The sequence below is a fragment of the Labrus bergylta genome, chromosome 2 (assembly GCF_963930695.1).
Source record: "Labrus bergylta chromosome 2, fLabBer1.1, whole genome shotgun sequence".
Classification (NCBI taxonomy): Eukaryota; Metazoa; Chordata; class Actinopteri; order Labriformes; family Labridae; genus Labrus; species Labrus bergylta.
The window spans coordinates 6,776,494-6,797,703 of NC_089196.1; the positions used below are offsets into that span (position 1 = coordinate 6,776,494).

The 21,210-nt window shown below is 39.1% G+C and overlaps 3 protein-coding genes across 3 annotated transcripts in view; 2 read left to right on the plus strand and 1 right to left on the minus strand.

Annotated features, from left to right (window-relative positions):
• Positions 1 to 468: 468 nt before the first annotated feature.
• On the plus strand, positions 469 to 3,153 carry LOC109989426 (perforin-1). The gene is made up of 2 exons (XM_020641160.3): positions 469 to 602; positions 2,648 to 3,153. The coding sequence occupies exon 2, from the start codon at positions 2,650 to 2,652 to the stop codon at positions 3,034 to 3,036; it is 387 nt and encodes a 128-aa protein (XP_020496816.1). The 5' UTR covers positions 469 to 602; positions 2,648 to 2,649; the 3' UTR covers positions 3,037 to 3,153.
• A 1,681-nt stretch (positions 3,154 to 4,834) lies between these two features.
• Positions 4,835 to 6,910, plus strand: LOC136182611 (perforin-1-like). The gene is made up of 2 exons (XM_065963385.1): positions 4,835 to 4,987; positions 6,307 to 6,910. Exon 2 carries the CDS (start codon positions 6,321 to 6,323, stop codon positions 6,711 to 6,713), a length of 393 nt encoding a protein of 130 aa, XP_065819457.1. The 5' UTR covers positions 4,835 to 4,987; positions 6,307 to 6,320; the 3' UTR covers positions 6,714 to 6,910.
• A 3,379-nt stretch (positions 6,911 to 10,289) lies between these two features.
• LOC109989415 (tight junction protein ZO-2) overlaps positions 10,290 to 21,210 on the minus strand; it is a 45,705-nt gene continuing 34,784 nt past the window's right edge. The window contains exons 20-23 of the mRNA XM_065963386.1: positions 20,326 to 20,430; positions 17,850 to 18,326; positions 17,153 to 17,238; positions 10,290 to 15,697 (exon numbers count right to left, since the gene is read on the minus strand). Coding sequence (XP_065819458.1) covers positions 15,550 to 15,697; positions 17,153 to 17,238; positions 17,850 to 18,326; positions 20,326 to 20,430 — 816 coding nt within the window. The 3' untranslated portion in view covers positions 10,290 to 15,549. The remainder of the gene's footprint in view (positions 15,698 to 17,152; positions 17,239 to 17,849; positions 18,327 to 20,325; positions 20,431 to 21,210) is intronic.

A 21,210-nucleotide genomic window follows, 5' to 3' on the forward strand; every position in this document is an offset into this window, starting at 1 on the left:
TCTTTGAGTTGTCTAATGCCACTTTTTAATCTATTTGTTTTCCATTTATGTTTTGAAAAAACACAAGACTTGGCCTGCTCACAGACATTAGTGGCACAATCTGAAAAAAAAAATCTTCACAGAGTCTCATACTGTACACTGACAGACCAAAGTCAGCAGCTGGAACACATGTTTCATTTACAAATTATCAAAAAACAACAACACAACAAACACAAAAACCAATAGTATGCCTGTTTTGCAAATCCAGTTTTGTTTAATGACATCATATTATGTGTCCTGATTAAATAATAGAATGAAACAGTGCAATTGGTTTAATCTTTTACTTTAAAATTGTGGTATCAAGTGACAAACAACATCAGCTCAATATTTAAATTTAAAATTTAGACCCTGACAGAGAATTAATGTGTAGATACTAGAGGATTGAAACAGACAAATAAAAAAACCTTAATCTATTTGTTTTGGTATTGCATAATGCTGAGAGTGCAGCAAGCTGTGGTGCTCTGAATGTTGTTGTTTTTTATCAAGCTGATACGAGCTCTGTCAGCCTTTAAATACATGTAACATCGTCCTGAGAGGTGAGAAACACGGTATCAAGACTTCAGGTAAGACCTCTTCTAAAACTTCAGATTTATCCTTTTTTATTTTTCCAACATATCCATGCTCACTACTGCCCTAAATGTTCACGTTTTATACGGTCAATATAAACTTTTGCTCTTTCTACAATTAATTAAAGTAATTATGATTTCCTTTAGAGATCTCTGTGGATGAAAAATGTGAGAAGACAATGATACTACAGTAAAATCCATGCAACAGTGTTAATTTACATGTAGTGGTGAATCTAGAGAGAATTCTAAATGTACAGCAATAAAAGTAAAAAAAGATATTGACAGTAAGTCAGGAAACAAATATTTAAATAGAAAATAAAAACATACTTCAATGGAATAAATAAAGTAATTTAATAATAAGATAATAACAAGAACATTTCATTGAGCCAAATCTTGGACGAGATGCCGGTGGTGACCGTCCGCTGGAGCACGGTCTGTGTTGTAATAAAAACATCAGGCTCTTGCGCAAATGAGATGCAGTAATCAGAGACAGGGATATTAATATTTATCATACAGGGATATGAATAACCAGGTATCTCTGTGTGCATGAAAACAACACAGTCAGACTTTGATCAAACTGGGAACAGTCTCAAACACACGTGCTCAAGTGCATGTAATCGCCAATGACAGATCTGGCAGCATTGAACGTGTATCTGTTCTCAAACATCACCTGGCCTGTCCAGTTCATCGCAGCAACAGAGAGCTCAGTTGTTTAAATTAGTAATGGGCTCTTTTTAGTGATCCGGATAATTTGATTCAGATCAGTAAAAAGAGCCGGCTTATAAGCTCCCAAACAGCTCTTCATTTGGTACTATACATTTTGGCTTTATTAAATCAGCCAAATTCAGCAAAGTTTTGACCTTTGACTGATATGTGTGCTTTTATTTACCTGGAATTATTCATTGTAATAATACGTATACTTCCCAGAATAACACAATTTACATTATGTTGGGTATAAAACATTAATGTATAAACCACCAAGAAAAGATCCTCTCTTTATTCTGTCATTTATTAAATAACAACAGAAAAGGGTAAAAAGTGCCTCTCAAACAGGAGCCAACTCATTTTGTTCACATAAAATAGTTTGCACATAGCGCTGACACTGACCAACATCAGTTAAAATCTCTAATAACTGAGTGTGTGGTGTCTTATTAGCAGCAGTCATACTGATAACTGCAGCAGTTTTTAGGTTTTTGGTTAAGATCTAAAATCATCATTCAAATAATGATTTGCACACCAAATGTTTCAGATAGAAGATCTTCCATTTGCACCAAGAAACTTCTGACTGATAGACATTCCCACATAATATGTAAAAATGTCCCTACTTAGTTTAAGTCACATAGGGAACAGTTTGGAGAGGGTGAAACGTTCATTCTAAAGTGACATGTATAGGTGTCATATAGGTCACTTTTTAAACCTGTTAACAAACTGCTGCTTGGCTGAAAATAACGTTGAGATCATTAAAAGAGTGACTGCAACTCAAACTGCTCTTACTTGATTTGATTTTTTTTCATATAACATAAATGCTGATTTAATTCCAACACACGCTAATTCATCAACACTTGAAGTGTCCTTACTAAATTACTCATTTTCTACAGCAAATTTAACTTTAATCCTTACTTTTGCAGAAATAATGAAGTAATCCGAAGGTGAACACGTGTGTCAGACGTGAAATGTGTAACAGTCCAAATAGAACCAGATGTTCTGGAGCTAAATGTTCACACTCGCCTCGTGAGTGGACAGAGAACAAACAGGTTCATCTTATCTGGAACCAGGGGAGCTGTTATTTTTCAGCTGGCAGCAGTAGCTGTAACATACATGTGTAAACTCACATTCTGAGTTTAATGTCTGAATAAAAACCCCAAAAAAGTCAGAACAAGAAAATGTTTTTCAGTGGCCTTATTCCTCCTTTTGTCCCCTGTCCGTGTCCCTTTAGGGGCTCCCATTTAATTTGACACAAATTGTAAAGGTGAAAAATGATTATGATAATAATAATAATTCCACAATCATTTGTTTTGTTCTCTCCTCATTGTTTTGTGCAGTCATGGCCTCCTCTCTTCCTCTCCTCCTGCTGCTCCTGTGCACTCTGAATGTGGCCCATTCTAACATCAGGATCTTTAACCTGAGGGCCACCGGTCTCCCCTCTGACCTGTTCGGAACCACAGACGGTTACGTCAAGGTTTCCTTTGCTTCAGTCGGTCTGGGGAAAACGTCAGTTCAACGCGACACCGTCAACCCATGGTGGACTGAGGAGTTCTCCTACTTTAACGCGAAGCAGAATGACGTGCTGATGTTTGAGGTTTTCGACAGCGACCTGGTCTTTGATGACCTGCTGGGAGTCTGCCAGCGTCAGGTTAAAGTGGGCACCCACAGTTTTGACTGCTACCTGGAAAAAGAAGGCACCTTCCATTACTCCTACACCCTCCAATGACAGAGGCATGAGTAGTTCTGTTGTCACGATACCAGAATTGTAAACTCCAATGTACCCTCGGCTAAAACGGTCTTTGGGTGTGTGTAGAAGAAATAAACAACACACATTGTACAAGCAGCCTGCACGTCTCTCATGTTTTCATTCTAAAAATTCATTTCTAAGTGAACAATTTCCTCGTTCAAAACTTCTAAGGTTTACGTATGAAAGTCGATTATACTCATTTAGGTTATTTATTCATGGGTCTTTATAACACTACCAGTTTCAAAGCTGGCCAATAAGAAATACCATTTACTGCAACAATGAAACTAAAAGTGTTTTTCCAAAGTCTATTTACAGTATTAGAAGTGGAAATACAGAAGTTTAAATAATCAATTTGTTGCAGAGAGTTTATCATTTTGGCTGTTGCCATCTTTTATTTTTGGGTGCAAAAGGGACATAGTTTGGATAAAGCAGTGTTTTCAAATAACTGGGGGCCTGATTCACTCAAGGATTACTCAGGTATTGCATGGATAGCTTAGCCTAGCTGGATAGCCTAGTGGTTATGTCTGGCACTCCTCGTACAGAGGCAAAAACTTATTTCATTATGAGTAATCTTTCAGTAAGGTCATATTGGGAGTAAACCATAATAGGAATAAGACATTTGGAGGAGGCAGGTCTTTATTGTAGACATGTAAACACTATCACACTATGAAACAGCATTATCAATAATACAGTATAATTATTATAATATAGCTACTGTAAACTGTATCTAGGGCACACATAATAGAAAGGTTTCTCTTTATTTTTACTTTTTTACATTTTTGTTTTGGAAAGAGATGCATACACACATAGACATCAACTTCAATATTTCTATGGTATTTATTTAAGAAACACATGTCAAACATTTAAGCATCAGTCTTTAGATCAAAATGTATTCAAGATAATAACTTGCATTTCATCAGGGGTCCAAACATTTGTCTGTTTCTAACTGCTTGACGACGTGTGCCCTGAGCTTCTACTAGCTTTTCTGATAGGTGGGAGAAAAGACCCTTTTCAGGGAGAAGGGAGAAGTAAAAGTCATGATAATGATCAATGTTGGTCTGTGATACCCGGATCAAAGGAAAATCTATTGTCGTTGTGTGAAATAAATGTACTGCTGCTAAATCCCAGTGCAGCGTTTGAGTGAAATGTAGACAGTGCTTAAGTAAGATCATGGAGATGGAGAGATTTAATTATATATATATATTTTTGTTTTACTTTATGTGTTTTCTCTGTTGTGTCTTGGGATATAAATGTAAATATCTCATGTGATCCTGATTTCACTCTTAAAATGTGTAAACTAAGTTAAAGGTTAGGGTATTATTTTGGTTGGTTAAAACTTGTAAGTATGACTCTGTGATGGAAAGCATGAAATTAATAAAAATAATTCTAAAAAAAAAAAAAAAAGATCAAGGAGATACTCTGTATAAATATGAAGACAATTCAGTCTTTTAAAATATATTTTCATGATTTTTTTGTGGCCCTTCAATACTGAGAAAAAAACAAGGATTACAAACATTTCCCACCTGTGAACTATAGTAGAACATATTTGTACGACTTGTATCTTACATCACAGGTGGAGGAGAAACATCACTGTAATCCCTGATTACTAAAAATAAGTGTATTTTTTTATTTATTGAATAAACAGAATTATGAAATGTTTTCTTTTGTATTTGTGTGATTGCACTTTGAGGCCTGCTTATAGGTGCTTGTGGAGTTCCAGTTTTTCAAATCAGATATTGGATACAGAAGTGACTTAAGAGGAAAACGAGCCAACCCAAAACCCAACTTGATGTTTTTTTCATGATGTGTAACGCTGAGAGTGAAGCAGCTTGTGGTGTGGGCGGTGACAGAAAGCTGATATGAGGTCTGCTGGTCTTTAAAACATATGGGACAGCAGACTGAGCTGAGAGACAAGGCGTCAACTCAGCAGGTAAGATCACAAGTGTTACTATTTCCTCATCCCGGCTAACATGTAGCTTTCACAAAATGTCTCATCTCAAAGTGTTTCTAATGTTCAAATGTTATCTTACCGTTCTGTGATACAACACTGAACTTAACATGCACAGACAGATATTTAGATTTGTTTTTATTCATAACTTCTAAATGAAAAGAGGACATGACAAATCAGCCTAACAAGACATCAACACTTTTGGTAATAAAAAATCTCTCAAAAGCTCTTGTAATGCTGTACAGAGAATTTAGATAAATATATATGAACAGAAATAGATTTTTAAAAAGTTGATAGAACCGGTTTGGACTTTTGGTTTTTCCTACATCCAGAAATATTTAAACTTTACATTCTTTGGTTTTTCACAAATTGTTAACAACATATTTTTTTAGATCTCACACATGAAATATAATTAACCTATGTCATTCAGTGTCTTTAAAAATTCATTTTTATGAATGAATGAATGAATTACAATAATAATAACAGCATCATTAGAAATAATAACAATCATTATTATTATTTAATTATAAACTGGAAAACAATGAATTGAACGCTGCCTTCATACCTGTAGTTACATTTCATTGTGGTTGATTTTTTGGCTTGAAGTGTTGTATTCTTCTCCAACTCGAGTCTGCAAGTATGAATAACCTGTGTATGTGTAAATAGTTTCCAAACAAAGTATTTCTAAAAGACCGAGTGAAATAATATCAGAGCTCTTTAGTTGGATTCAGCGTCTTTATTTCATGAATCATGCGGGTTGTTTCCAAATGTCCTTTTACACATCACTTATTGTAAAAGTTTGTGTTTGGTCAAGAGATGATGATCTTGCTGCAGCTGTTACAATGATCAAGAAATAAAATATTTAGAAGTTAATGTTTGCACTTAAAGTCCTGTCATTCCATTGAAAGTAAACGGTCTGGTTCAATGGCAATTCTAGAGTCTGTTGGGGCCCCAGGCAAAAATCGATTGGGGGGGCCCTCAAACCAGCATTCATCACCATCATGTCTGCGATTGTCCCGATGCCTACACCTCTTCTGTTTCTTTTTTCTCTCCTATAGACGGATCATTCCTCTTCATTTTTCTTTGTTGACTTTCATTGATGAACTTTGGTTGTGGTGCTGTTAGATGGTGCCCCCTTAGGGAGGTTTCCTACTGTCGTTGCAAAATTTGCACATTTCTTTGGTTAAATGTGTTCCGGGGCCCCAAGCAGCTGCCTGCCTTGCCTGTTGACAAGGAGCGCCTCTGGTCTGGTTGCCTCTGTAGACTGTTGTCATACTATATGTATTGTGCTTCCTCCTCAGCTTCCTGTGACACCATGGCTTCCCGTCTGTCGCTCCTCCTGCTGCTCCTCTGCACTGTGACTGCTACTCATGCTCAGCTCAAGGTGTTCAACCTGAGGGCCAGCGACCTCCCCTCAAACCTGCTGGGTACCACTGACGGCTTTGTCAAGGTGTTCTGTAGCGCCGCCTCTCTGGGTAAAACGTCAGTTCGTATCAACAACCGAAACCCGTGGTGGGAGGAGGAGTTCTCCTACTTCAAGGCACAGGAGAACGACATCCTGAGGCTCGAGGTTTTCGACAGTGACTTCCTGTTTGACGACCAGCTGGGAGTCTGTCAGAGATCAGTGAAGGTGGGAACCCACCAGCACGATTGCTTCCTAAAGAGAGGTGGAACGCTCCATTACTCCTACACCCTCCAAGGACAGTAGAGTCATCATGATACCAGATTTTTAAAACAAGTCAAAATCTAATGCTATCGGCACCTGTTTAATTACTAAGGCAACAAAAATAAATTACAAAAAATGACATGCGTTGCGTTGCCGATGTATTTGTCCCAGTTGGACATTGCTATCACTCATCATCCAGCTGAAACAACCTGACTTCCAATAAAACAATGTGAACATTTGCTCCAGTGTCTTTATTGTGTTTTATTATTACAACTTTCAGGAACTTTAAAGAATGAGGCCAACAGAGACTACATGAAAACAGTCAGCAAAACCCAGACATGAAATGTATGAGGTCATTATTCAACAGAGTACAAAAAATAAAACCAGAATTGATTCAAGTCAAATCAATACAGTCAGCAATGATCAGAGTAAATGAATGACATCATCATTGACCAGCAAAATGATATGCCAACTATCAATTAATCAACCAGACTTAATCTGTATAGTGCCAATTCATAACAAATGTTATCTGCAGACACTTTACTAAATAACAAGTATCGACCCTACTCCTTGTTCTATTAGTTATAAAGAAAAGACCCAGCATTAATCCACCATGAGCACAGACCAACATTTAGCAACAGTAACAGTGGCAAGAAAAAGCTTCCTTTGAGAGGCAGAAACCTCAAGCAGGACCTGAATCATGTTGAACTGCCATCATGTGTTGGGCTTGGAAAATGAGGGAGAGACAGAGAGAGAGAGGGAGAGAGAGAGACAAACAGAAGAACAAAACAAAAACAACAACAATGATTGAGGTAGATGTATTGCTACAATGCCATTAATAAAATTGGTATTTTCAGAGAAGATTTGGCAAGTTTTTCATGGGCGCAACCCCACATACTCAGCTCTGCTGCTCATCCCACAAATGCATGTTCCTTACAAATGTGGCACCATTTCAAAGGGAAACAAACAGGCTATCCAACAGCACAATATTTATTGCCAAGAAGCAATGTTACAACAAAGACATAATCTACCAAACACAAATTTCCTTACTTTTTGTGGGATGTTTTATTTAGATTTACAACTTTAATAACTAAAACTTGGGAGGACTTATAATACATTTAGTTGATGTTAAGAAGCTCTTAGATTTACTTTCATATTCATCATTTGTGGCTTTCAGTCATGTGATTGGCTCTGGGGGTCAAAAAGAGTTTTAAAAAGTGGCGGCCACTGTGGGACGGTCTGCGCAGCTGCAGCACAGGTCTGTTAATATTCAATCTCCTCAAAATGATGCACGTTTACATCACCTGACAACCACAGATAGTAGATATGAAGATGAACCAAAATATTTGGGCAATTAAGATGTTTATACAGCACCTGCAACACTATTTCCATCACTTTACCCAGAAAAGTCCCTGACAGAAAGTCACTTCAAATAGAAAACTCACCCCATTACCCTGCCAACAGTATGAAAGTCTACAAAAGTACAGACAGCTTTCTGTGTTTTTGAAGGGGCTGGGTGAATAATGCTTCTGCTTGGGAAGTGAAAAGCAAGAATTTCATCATCAAAGTCAACTGAGACTGATAAATTCTCCGTTTCGTGCAGCAGTAGGTGCCCGCCAGGTGGGCAGTTCCATAAGTGTGATGTCATGTGAAAACTACAGTATGAAAACCTACATGTAGTGCATTATATGACTTGGAAACTTACCAACCTTCTACAACATAGAAGTTCATATGAATGCTTGATTCTGAATCAAGAAGACTGGCTTCCCTGAAGACTGATAGGTGGCACTGAGAGGAAATATTTAGTTCCGATTCAGATCATCAAATAATCTTAAATACAGAAATAAGTACTGGATAGAAAAGGATGATCTGGTCATGTATGTATGGAAATTTGCTGATGGAGGTTTCCCTGCTTTACCAAAGACAGCTGTTGTACATCTGCTGCAACAGGAAAAAGGATTGCACGTTTTATACACAACATGTAAAAATGAACAGGTTTCAAACAAGCGGCAACCTCCGGTCTTCAAAACCAATGCAGGTTCATCGAGTATCTGCTTGAGGCTGGTTCAAGGAACACCGGAATTCATGTACACATGACTGGCAAAGAAATGTTTTTACATCATAAATAAACATGTTTACAGCCTGGTACAAAAAATGAAAGAGGTCGGATTAGTTATTGTGATCAATGGCACACACTGTACGGGGGTGAATGTTTAGAAAATGGCTTAGTTTTGAGAAAGAATAACATGTTGTCCATAGTTAGGCGTGTACCTGACATGATTGACAGGCGGGCACGATGTAACAGTTTGTCAGGAGGCTTTAAACCCACCTCAGCTCCAGCACTCAGCCTGTTGTTAGGTTGACTGAAAGTTAAGCTGAGACAGGATTTCCAGCATGGCTGCTGCTTCCGATGAGCCTCCGGCGCCTCCTGCAGGAACAGATGGCTGACGTCACTCAGGCTTCATCCATTAATATTTACAGTCTATGGTTTTAAAACAACATGATCCTACTTATGTAAAAATATTTCATATTTGCTGTAATTATTGATATTGATTTAGGCATACATAGTCTATCATCTTGTGACGATATATGCCGATGGGAACAGATGCAAATTTCATCACAATTCCAGTGAAGCTAGCAGTTAGAGGAACAACTCTCATGTTTGATAGAGAACAGATTGTAAACTGCACTTGAACACAGATACAGTATCAGTTTATAGAGAGAAATGAATCATCAGAATACTGCTGATAGGAGCTCCTATGTTGGATAACGTTCTGTCAGTTTTGTTGCTGTCCATAATGTTTGTCCCGCATACATCAAAGCCTACTACGTAATTGGTCACTATGCTCGTAATACAACGTAAACCAGAACACTTCCCATGCTGATAATCCAGACCCCTGTGCACAGAGTAGACATTTTTATGTATAATCAGGAAATAATATGGGAGAATACAAACTTTTAACGCCTGATAATCAAGTTAGTGAAAATCAAATTATTTGTTTTTCAACAAGAAATTGTTCAAATGTTCCTTACAAAATTAGTCTCAAAAACAAAATACCCCCAAACTCTTAAGAAACATGAACAAATAACAACACTGAGTTCATGGTCGGTGTCTTTGTCACAGCACACCACCATTTTTTATACAAATGATTTGTATGAATTTGAATGTCGGCACAAAGTCACATGACCTAAACCTCCCTTCAGTGTTCCTCATAAAATTAAGTGCACCCAGATTTGCCCCTTCAGCCCACAGCCTCTCAAATGCTTGTATCCCCCGGGATACAGTACAGACATGAACACTTGATGAATTCGGGCAGCACATAATATGACGTGGAAGGACTTCTCTCAACTGATCACTCAGAGAGAGGGAGAAGAAGAGAAATGCACACGAGTGATTATTGTGAATGCTCAGGTGTGCCTTTTTTAAGGTTTCCCTGAATTTTTTGTCTCCTCCTGCCCGACCGAAACAACACTCTCTGTCTGCTCCCTGACCTCAGGATTTACAAATGAACCACTGATTTAACACACTCCGTAACCCTGAAAGAGGACGTTTCTAATAGAGACCAGACTTAGACTAATCTAACAGGTAAAAAAGGATCACAGTACATTCACTACACATGTGGTTAAGACTTTTGTTTTATTTGGTGTTTTAAGGTGAAAACATGGAAAAACTCAGCAGAAACAGTCATTCCTCTCGTCGTCATTGTAACACAACCCTCTGCCATGACACAGTACAAGAATTCAACAACAGCAGTCAGCACTTTGTAACTCGTGTGTGGAGGTAAAGAGTGAACTGAGAAATACAATCAAGAATATCTGAAACATCTGAGACACCGTTCATTCACACTGATGGAGAAAGAGAGCCGAGGCCCTTCAACCACAGTCACCAAGACCCAGACAGAGCGCACAGTCCCTCTCACAGCTGGGACAAGTTCTCTGTGGGTTATACAGCATGTGGCCTCCGATCAACACTCCTCCGTCACAGGTTCTTATGGGAGTATAAATAAGATTTAACCCTCTCTGTGGATGACTTAATACAAAAATGACTCAGCCAGCTCATTTAAGATTTTACTCTTGCTGTTCTCCATTTCTGGTAGCTTTGTGGAAGGAAATGTCTGCGAGCGTAAACAACATCATATGTCTCCCTCTGTGGTTTGATTGGTACTTAGCCCCTAAAAGGATATGGATTGAAAATAAACAAATACACGTTTCTCATGCACACACAAAACTAACCCCGGCTCACGAGAGAATATCTTGTGCTCATGAGCAAGTTATGTGTGCTCTTAAAGAAGTTTTCCTGCACACAAAAATCTTTCATGTGAGCTCACAAGATATTTACGAGATCATGAGAAAGTTTTGTGCTTGTAAGAATTATTTTGGTTCATTCGAGTTTTACAAGCGCTTAATGAAGTTTTTCAATTGTAAAAGACATTGTACATTTTCACTAATCAGAGTTAAGTTATTCAGTGCTCACTAGAGAGTTTTAGGAGCTCATGAGAAAGACTCACAGTGCTCACAAGGATGTTTTTTGTGCACATGAGAAAGTATTGCGTGCACACATGAAACTCTTCAACATATCTCTGGTTGTCAGAGTTGGCAAAAGACAAGTAAGTCAATCCTATGAGACAAACTGAAACTCACTGGTGCACACACAATACTTCTGAGTGATCACGTGGAACTTTCTTGTGCTCAAGTTTCTGGTGCTTACAACATAGCTTTTCCTGTGCACCTGAAACATCATTTATTTTTCCTGCCCATGTCCTCTTAGTGGCTCCATATATTGGATCAGAAGCTGTTTCTACTTTCAGAGCCATCATGAAAAAGCCCACAATCATCCATGTCACTATAGGGCCTCTGACAGTGATATTTGTTTTTGAATAGAAAATATACATCACATAATCAAATGACAAGATGAAGGCCTTCAGGTGGATCCTGCATTTTAGATTTTTACATCTTGACAAGTTTCTGTGTGAAAACTTAGGCACGACATCCAACGGCTCCAAATCAAGATATTCCTCTTATTCTGTCGCTTCTTACACACGCTCCATTCAAAGTCTGCTGTTACTCTGTGTTATTCTTATTGTCATAAAAATCCACATAAAGACCAAAACCAACAATGTGTGTTTCTTCATACGGTAAGGTGTTTACATAGGACTTAAAAAAGCGTATAAATATATATTTAAATTTTTTAAAAAGGCTCAATAGTTTTTTACAACAGCTGGACGCAGCAGTGAATAGTCCAATGTTTGGGACTACTTTGAGCAGTGGCATAATACACATTTGGTGTTCTTTTAAGTTGTTGTGTTTTATTTTGAAAAACAGAGGAGCTCTATGGCACAGAGGAAGAATAGATAAGGCTTTGGATTACGAGAAGCGGGCTTGACGGACACAATAATTATCTGTACAACACAACACTACATAGTGCTGGTTTCATTACAATTAAAATAAATATTTTGTTTTATTCTGTGCTTACAGTGTTATATCCTACTAAATATTACCTGACGCCAAATAAAACCATATTATGCATTGTGGGTCTGAATTCAATACAGACTTGTCTGATTATGTGTAAGTCTATCCACTTGTCGTTATCTAGCTAGCCCTTGAGTCAAGTGTCACAGGCTGTGTCTGAAATCACACTATTTATAAAGTACACTTTATAGGGAATACACTATTTTGAAGTCCAAATTCTGAGTAAGCATTGTGATAACTTATATAGTGCACTTATTGTATCCCATAATGCATCATAAAATTTAGTGAACAACTGATGGTCACTAACTATCCAATCATTATTCACTATCATGCATTTTCTTTATTTTGCATATTAGTGTACTATATAGTCCACTACAAAGAGCTCCCTATGTAGGGCGTAGGGAATGAGTGGTTGATTTCGGACACAACCACAGGCTACGGTGAGTTTTTCAGTATGCAACTGGTTAGCTGTAATTATGCTAATGGTTAGCTCTTATGCCAAAGAGGAAGTCAGTTTAATCTAATGACTAACGAGAGGCTAACGCCTTCATTAAGCTCCCGCCCTGCATTTAGTAGGTGTACTTAGGACTGAAATAATATTCCCTCTTGTGAAAATGTCTAAGTGCATAAACATGGAAGAGCACCAGCAAGATCTTAAGGTACACTTGAGGGTCCTGGTTTGAGGGGTTGATTATACAGTATGGTCCCACTTGGCTTTCTCCTTCCTTTGTACAGACCCAAGCGGCAAAAATGATGGTTAAAGGTATAAAATGCAACATTTTAAAGAATAAAACAAATATCAATTATATCGTTAAGTAATGACTTCCTTAAAACAGAGTGAAGTCAAACTCCCTTATATGTTAGCCCTGCCACTACGGGGGGGAAGAGAGACGGTCCTGCCCACTAAGGGACGCTGTTGTTAGAGGCATAATGGCGTCACTGGAGAACAATTTAAGATCCGAAGAAAAGATTTAGTTTGGTCTCAAATACATCAGTCCTACAAAAGGCTGCACTCAGTCAGAACACAGAGAGTGGGTGGGGGAGGAGGGGAAGTGGTGTGGTTAGTTTTGGTTTGCGAGATTGGTGGTAAAGTGGAACCACTCGAACATGCAACACTCTGAAAGTCTCTTATTATACCCTTAAAGTTGCACTTGGTAGGTTCGCTATCTGCTCAAATAATAAATTGCTGCAGTGCTTGCATGAGTGTTTGGCTGTGTGTACATAGTGTGTGGTACCATTAGGGTTCCTGATTTGAGGGAATCAAAACATGGCCGCCCTGCAGTGGACACACTCACACACACACACACAACACAAGGTGGATCAACTCATTGTTGGTTTGCATCTTAACACTGGATTTGTTGACAATAAGACAAATAGTAAACAGCTAAACTTGTCATTTCATAGAGTTATTAGCTTAGGCAGTGATAGCCATCATAGCTAAACAAACAGAAGATGGCGCCACCTGCAGGAACATAATAAGCAAAACATCCAAAGACAAAGAAATCCTTGTATGAGCATTTTCTTCTGTGAGGTTAAAAAGCCCAGCGATGAAAACTGAGCATTAAAGTCGACAAAAAGAAAAAGAATAAGTCGCAGCAGAAAGTGGGACAATTCAATAAATGTCATTCATGTATAAATGAAGGTTGTCAATATTTCTGAGATCTTGACACTTTTAGATACCACATGTTTGAAAGGATACAATCTCTTTTATTTGTAATGACCGATAGTATCATAAACAGTTTGAGAGGAATTATTCCATCTGAAATTGCAGGTAAACTCCTGCACATCATCTCAGAACACAAAACATATCAGTACCTAGAACTTTCACATGATTTGTGCAATTTCCAACAATGTGAAGAAGCTTACTTGCACATTTTTGATGGGCTCGTTCCTCTCCTTCACAACTTTCTTAAGAAATAGATATGTAAAGTATTTTTTCTACTTCTTTTATTAATTAGCGACCTCTACACAGCACTGGAAGAGATGTAGACATATCTATTGCATCTATTGCATAAGACTCTCAAAGGTCTTGAGAAAGGTCGGTATTTGTCGATCTGTCATTTTGAGTGAATCGCTGCTCTACACTTCTCTTGCAGTAGCTTTTAGTAAAATGTCTAAATGAAGATCTGAAGTTGTTTTTTTAAAGCTTTGGTACTTTTTGACACTATCGATCATTAAAACAGTATCGGCTGTATCATTATAAAACACGTCATAATGCAGAGTATCAACATGTTAAAAATTTTGACAACCTTGATTACAACCTTAGAACATTGCTTGATGCACCTCTGAAATGTAACTATCTATTCTTCTGTCAGTTCATTAATTGAGAACTGATAATTGTATAACGAATTGCATGATTTGCAAATCAATTTGATGTTGTGCAAATATGAAACAAATTCACAGATTTTTCCAATTCCATTATTTCTGTTTGATTATTGCTCCAAATTCTTGGTTTTATTAAGTGAGCGGGCTGTTTTAACTTCTACAGTTTGAAGTTGTATTGGATTGGTGTGGCTCTAGAGATCAGACATAACGTTCCTACACATGGCAGACTGTCTGGCTGCAGGGTGTGAACTGTATCTTTGTTGGTGTGTTTTCTGCAAACAGTACAGTGTGAGGGGACAGCATTAAGGTTTCGGTGTCACTGGTTCCCTGGTTTCCCTTTAAGCTTGACAGCAGCAGAGGTTTAAGTATGGCTGGGTGGCTGAGGGGCGGAGGAAAGACAACCCAAACCTCATGGGAATAACAAAAGGAAAAGGCACTTCAAAAAATTGTAACAAATTCCAGAGTTACAAGATAGAATATATATATATATGTATATATAGATATATACTGCATTGTCATATATACGTAGGAATGCAAAGACAGAGTATAAACACTTGACTTTAGATATATAATATATATATGCTGTATAATAGAATATATACGTAACCTTTGTCGATCATGGCTGGCAATATTAGGAGCTTAAAAAGAAGGGAGTGATGTGATAAAGCGCTTTGTGGGTTTTTGGGTTTGTTGAGGTTTTTGTGAGGACAGAACTCGTGGCAATAGGTTTCAGTTGCTGTGCACAAACTGAAAAAGTTGCATAGGCAAGAAAACAAGTGGTTCCAAAGTCACTCAGTTTGGACCATTTAAAGTTGTATATAAGAAGGAATCACTCAAAACGAACATAAAAGCGTAGACAGTGTGTTCCAATTCAAACGGATAGCACAGATTGCTTTGACTTCCTTGAAGCAAAAAAAAAGAAAAGAAAGAAAGATTATTTTCAGGTCGGTACTAAAGAAGCAAGAGTCAGTTCAAAGTCAGCAGCGTTTTGTGCAGACGTGATGGAATGGTTAGTGTGTGAACAGACTTCATGTGCAGCAGTGCATGGTACATGTTGGTCCAGGGGGCTGAGGGTGTGCAGACCCTACAGCTCAGTGTCCTGGTACTGGTAGGAGTTGGCGTTGAAGTATCCTGTGTCATCCACTCTCTCCTGTTCGCCATGGTAGAAGGGACTTCGCTCTTTGGGAGGAAGATGAGGAGGAGGAGTCTGGGGGTCCGAATGAGAGCTGGAGCTGCAGGGAGACAGAAAAAACAGTATAAGCTACACGCAGGGTGGAGAAATACGAGCTGTTAACTACGTGTATGCGTACGCACGATGGCTGCCCTGTCCACCTTTTGGCATGTCGGCGTGAGCATCCTCGAGATACAAGGGCGACGCAGAAGTGATAAGCAGTATGCTCATGGGCGGGAGGGGGCAGTGTGGAGGCAGAGGGGATGTGACAGAGTCAACACGGCAGCAGGAACTTAGGAACGAGGTCAACAATCATCCACATCTGTATGATGTGTGTGATTGTCACTGCCTGTCAAACTAGCTGACAACAGATCTGTTCTGTTTTAAGGTCGACATGGAAACCAGTAAAACTAGTGGAAACAATATTGGTGTTTTGGTTCAATGAGTCACTCTGTGAAGTGGCGACTTTCAACCAAGTGCCTCCGTGGTTGTTTTTGTATTTTAGTTTTTCATTAATTGATATACGATGATACGATCATCTCCAGAGCTGATATAATGTTACTATTGATTATTGATGTTTAAGTTAAGATCTGAGAATGAACATAACAGTAACCTCCTCAAGTGTAGCATGTCTGTTGTTAACATCCCACCCATCAGGTAGTTGTATACAGCCTCAGTGGCCTACTATGCTCTCTAGAGATGTCTAGGGAGCGCTGGTAGCCTATTGGTCAATGTGCGCACCCCAAGTACGGAGGATAAAGTACCCCCAAGCGGCAGCCTCGTCTGACCTGTGGATCCTTTCCCACGTGTCATTCCCCACTCTCTCTCTCTCCCAATTTCTGACTATTTCCAGTGTCCTGTCTCTAAAATAAAGGCATGAAAAGCTCAAAAATAAACCTATGGAAAAAAGAAGAAGATATAAATCAGATGGATTTCCATAAACAGGTGTACAGATGTTCAACTACTAATGGGTTGGTGTGGAGTTTGCCTCAGATATCCATCTTTAAAATCTCATCAAAAACACAAGAAGTGGTAATAGCCAGCCATTAAGTTATGAACTCCTGTTTTTAAACCGGTGTTAAGCATTTTTGCTGTTGCCATCTTTGTTTTTGTTTTTGATCTAGAAGTGGCATTTGGACAACAGGGTGAAACCTGTCAATCCCTGCTAGCCCCTCCCACAACTCCTCCCCTGCTTTCTGGTCTGTTTGACTTTAAATGGGACCATAATTGACTAAATGAACATCATGCTGTGTTGGGGAAGACTTGAAACCAGAGATTTCCCTGCAGGATTCAGCAACATTTATTAACTGCAGTGGGTTTTGAGTAACATGGACTGGAATCTGAAGAGTATTCTGCTGGCTGTTAACTCTGAAATGTGTCTTCATCCTGCACTTGCTGATCTCTCTCTCTCTCTCTGTCAGTGATGTGTTTGAAACACTGCAAACAGACACACAAACACTTGGACAAAAACTCACAGTGGAGCTCGGAAACAGTCGTATGGCAGTAGTGAGCCTACCCGATAGGCTGAGGACGACTGTGATCCAGCTTGGCCGTCTTCACAGGAACGGCGTAGATGTCCGGATGCTTCTGAGCGATTTCCACCTGCAAACAAAGATGGGATGTAACCAACTGTGCATGCTGTAAGAATGATCTTATCACTACAGATACTAAAATGGGATTCACATTTAGTAATCTCAGGATTGGATTTAGAAAGTAGCAGTAACACTTTCTTTACACAACTAGAAAACATCTTTAAAGCTACTGAGGGGAGTTTATAGCTGGTTATGAAACAGACTGAAGTTTATACTGATGTCCCTCTATGAGCTACAACAGCCAAATAGACCGTCAGAAACTACATTTATTATTTGTATATAGTACATTTGAATGCCTGAAACTGTTGTGGGGGAGGTGTCAGATGTAGTTATGCACTGCACGCTGCCAAAACAGACTTTTTTTTTTACATTTTCAAAGACTCTTGATGAATGATATTTTTGACTGTTATAAGAAAGCAAGATGAGATGTTTGTTTGATATAGATATGGATTACCATTTAAGTCCAGTTTTCCCAAATCTAACCAAACTGTGACTAATTTGTCTCATTTAGTGAAACGGTCACAGTTTGGTTAGATTTAGGAAGAGTTATGATTGGCTTCCAGGGAACACAGGTGTCTCCTGGGTAAACAGAAAGCAGCTACCGCAACATTTAGTCCTCACCCTGGCATTGTGTGCCTCCTGGACCTCCAGAATCCTCTGTGCTCGGGCGAAGTGATCCAGCTTCTCAAAGGCTTTAATCTTTCCCAGGAAGGTCCTCATGGACGGATCGTCCACCGGGCTGTCCTCTGCCCGCTGCCTGCAGGCGGCTACGTTCACACTGGGCAGAGCTGCAGGGGAGTGATGCGCCATCTCCGCCATACTCCTACTGCTGCTGGGAAGTTGGGGGGCCCCTAGGGACCGCGGACTGCTGCAGGAGTTGAAGTGATGGAGTGGAGGTGGGGGTGGCGGGCCGGAGAAGCCGGCTGAACGTGAAATTGGGGGCGGGGGGTCGTTGTTGCTGCTGGCCGGGCTGCTGCTGGACGGAGAGTCATAACTTCTGCTGCAGCTGGGTGGTGACGGGTGGTGTTGACGGTGGTGAAGGTGTGGGTTGGTGGAGCTGGATACGAGGACAGGAGTGTCTCTGAGAGAAAGTTTTACCTGAACGTTGGGGTCAGAAGCAGAACATTCAGTGAGTGATAGTAACAGTTGTCAGATGACACACAGCTTCCACTGCGAGCAAACACTCATGATGTCCACATGAGGTGCACTGAGCTTAACGTCTTTCATTTGGTCTTTAAGCAAAAATGATTTTACAGTAAACACTGACAGGATTATCCCTTTAACACCGCAGTGATTGCACCTCAATATTTAAAATGATTCTGCTTTGAGACACGTCTGAGTGATGCAATGACACAGTTACCCCCTTCTTTATCAGGGGTCTGTAATACTGCAGGTTTCCTCTAGATCTCTGGCATCCTTTTAGATGCATCAATAACAAAACAAAGGTTTTTGCACGTTACATTACACATCTTGTGAGCAGGAGTTATACTGTATGCTGGGGTTGAGTAACTATCAATCAGTTTAAGAAGAGATCTCTATATCTCATGTTTAAAAGGGTTTGAAAGAGTATTTGAAATAATAATAGTTGGATAAAGTTTGCTGTCCTGAACTCCAGCTAAGTTCAATTCTTAAGCACAGATACTTTCTTGTGTTGCCGCTGTATTGTACTAAAACATGTGATACATATATGTCCAACAGAGAAGGACTGGGTTTTGTTTTGCAGGATAAACGCAAAAGGAAGGTTTGTGTTTACTATTACATTTTCTTTTATATTCATTTGAACATGAGATTCAGAGGTCAGTGCTTTAACCTCTAAAGTTTGAAAGCTCTCTTAAATATTTCTCCCAGTCTTTGGAGCATCTTCAGCTTCATGAAGCTCAGTGCATAAATCTTGGCAAAAAGACAATAAAACCACAACCAGTGAGTTCATTATGAGTAAATATCAAGTTCATGGAAATCCTCCCCCCACAGGCAGAGGACAGAGGAAACTAAAGCAGTGCCTTTGAGCATGGGCATATATTTATGTTGAAGTGGAAAAAAAGGTTGTTTCTAATGGTTTTGCAGAAGGAACCATTTAGAAAAAATCTACATTTTCTATAATATTCAGGATCAATCTATGACGGCTAAGGGGTCTAGATTTTGTGTAGTCTGGGTGTAGAACTGATTGGTTTTTGGTACACAGGGTCATGTTTTACACAATAGCAGGAATTTAGACTTTGATATGACTCTAGTAAAACATAAAAAAATATAAATACCAGTTCCAACAAAACAAAAAGTCATAGGCACCCAATATTGAGCAATGTATTGTTGTTAATTAACAAAAATGTCAGACAAACTCCTGCACACCTGACAAATACCTTTAATACCTTAAAACACATGGTATCAAAAAGTAAAGAAAATTCTGAAACATCACACAAAAACATCAAAACATCTATTTCTAAACTAACAAATGTGGATCAGTGGGTGAGACTATAAAACAACTTTCTATGAGAGAACACATCAGTAGAAGAGTTTGATAAAGAAGTGGAGTTTTTATTCCAACTGAGCAGCAGCTGCTCAACAACTTTCACAGTTTGCTTTAAACAGTTATGGAGCAAAGGTCATGAAAATCAGCTGCTGTGATTTGTTGTTGGAATAAAAACCCCAACAGAGCTTTAAGTAGAACACCACTGACACACGCCCACCACCCTACACCAGCTACAGAGGGGGATTGTGGGTACCCTTGTGGTCCAATGAGCTGCTGTTGGAGGAATCTGAACTGCAGTGAGACGTGTTTCTCCGAGTCAGGCCGTTCCTCAGAGGGAAGGACAGTTTGTTCCTCTGGATGGAGGAAAATAACTGCCAGGGAGGATGTGATGGTTAGAGGCAGAGTTACTGAAGCTACTCACTGCTTTTAATGAGAAACAAGTCATCCCAAGTAGAAAAAATGAATCTGATGAAGGATATTAGACTCTTATATAATTGCAGTGTGATAAAGCAGGTTCAGACAGACTGTGGTTCAGAGATGAGAATTGTCCCCTAGTAAAGACGAGTCTCGATGCATGAGATAAAACAGTGTGAGGAGGGTATTAGTGTCTCGTCCCCCCTCATGTCTCACCTTGTCCGTTAAGAAGACATGTGGAGGGCTCGACCTGCTGAGGAATTCTTGACTGCTGATCTTCCTCATTCGACTCCTGATGTCTGGACTGTACCTGCGCAAGATCTACACAAACACACACACAAAGAAAAAATGAAATGGTCAGTGGAAATGACAGTGACACTATTTCTGACTGCGTTGTCACGACTTTAAACTTCCATACAGTTCTCTTAAAAATCAAGCGATAAATGTACTGTACCTATCACAGGCTCGCCACGTTGTGACTCAAGTGTCGTTTAGACACATATTGGGGGATAATAATCTCTCTAATTTAGAAAATAATTGCTTTTTTAAATTTCTATAATTTCTATAATAATCCTTGTTTCTCCTGTTGGATTCTTTGCTGGACTTTTTGGACTTTGTATGCATTAGAAACAAAGTAAGTTTTTGTTTGCCCTTTTTACCTTTTGTTAGAATAAATATTATACGTTCTCTTCATTTGGGTCCCACTCTTTGTTTTCTCATTTACTTTACAGTACTTTACTGTTTTCCCTGCAGAGGGCAGCACCTCCTGAGAGTGTGAGTGTCTTTACTTCTACTTTATGTTGATCTTCTAAACAAACCTGGAAGAAAATATAGAAGCTTTTCTTCCTAAGAACAGGAGAACTTCAGCCTCTTGTGGCCAAAATGAGTAGTACAACAACAAACAGTTCACTTGTCCAAAACATCCTGGCAAACTATTTTTTAAAACTTCTTTCAAAGTCAAAAAGACAGGAGTGAAAACAGGTTGGCCATTTTTGCTCTCTACTTTTGTGTGAGTGTGTGTATGTGTCTGTATGTGTGTGTGTGTGTGTGTGTGTGTGTGTGTGTGTGTGTGTGTGTGTCTGTGTATTTGTGTGTATGTGA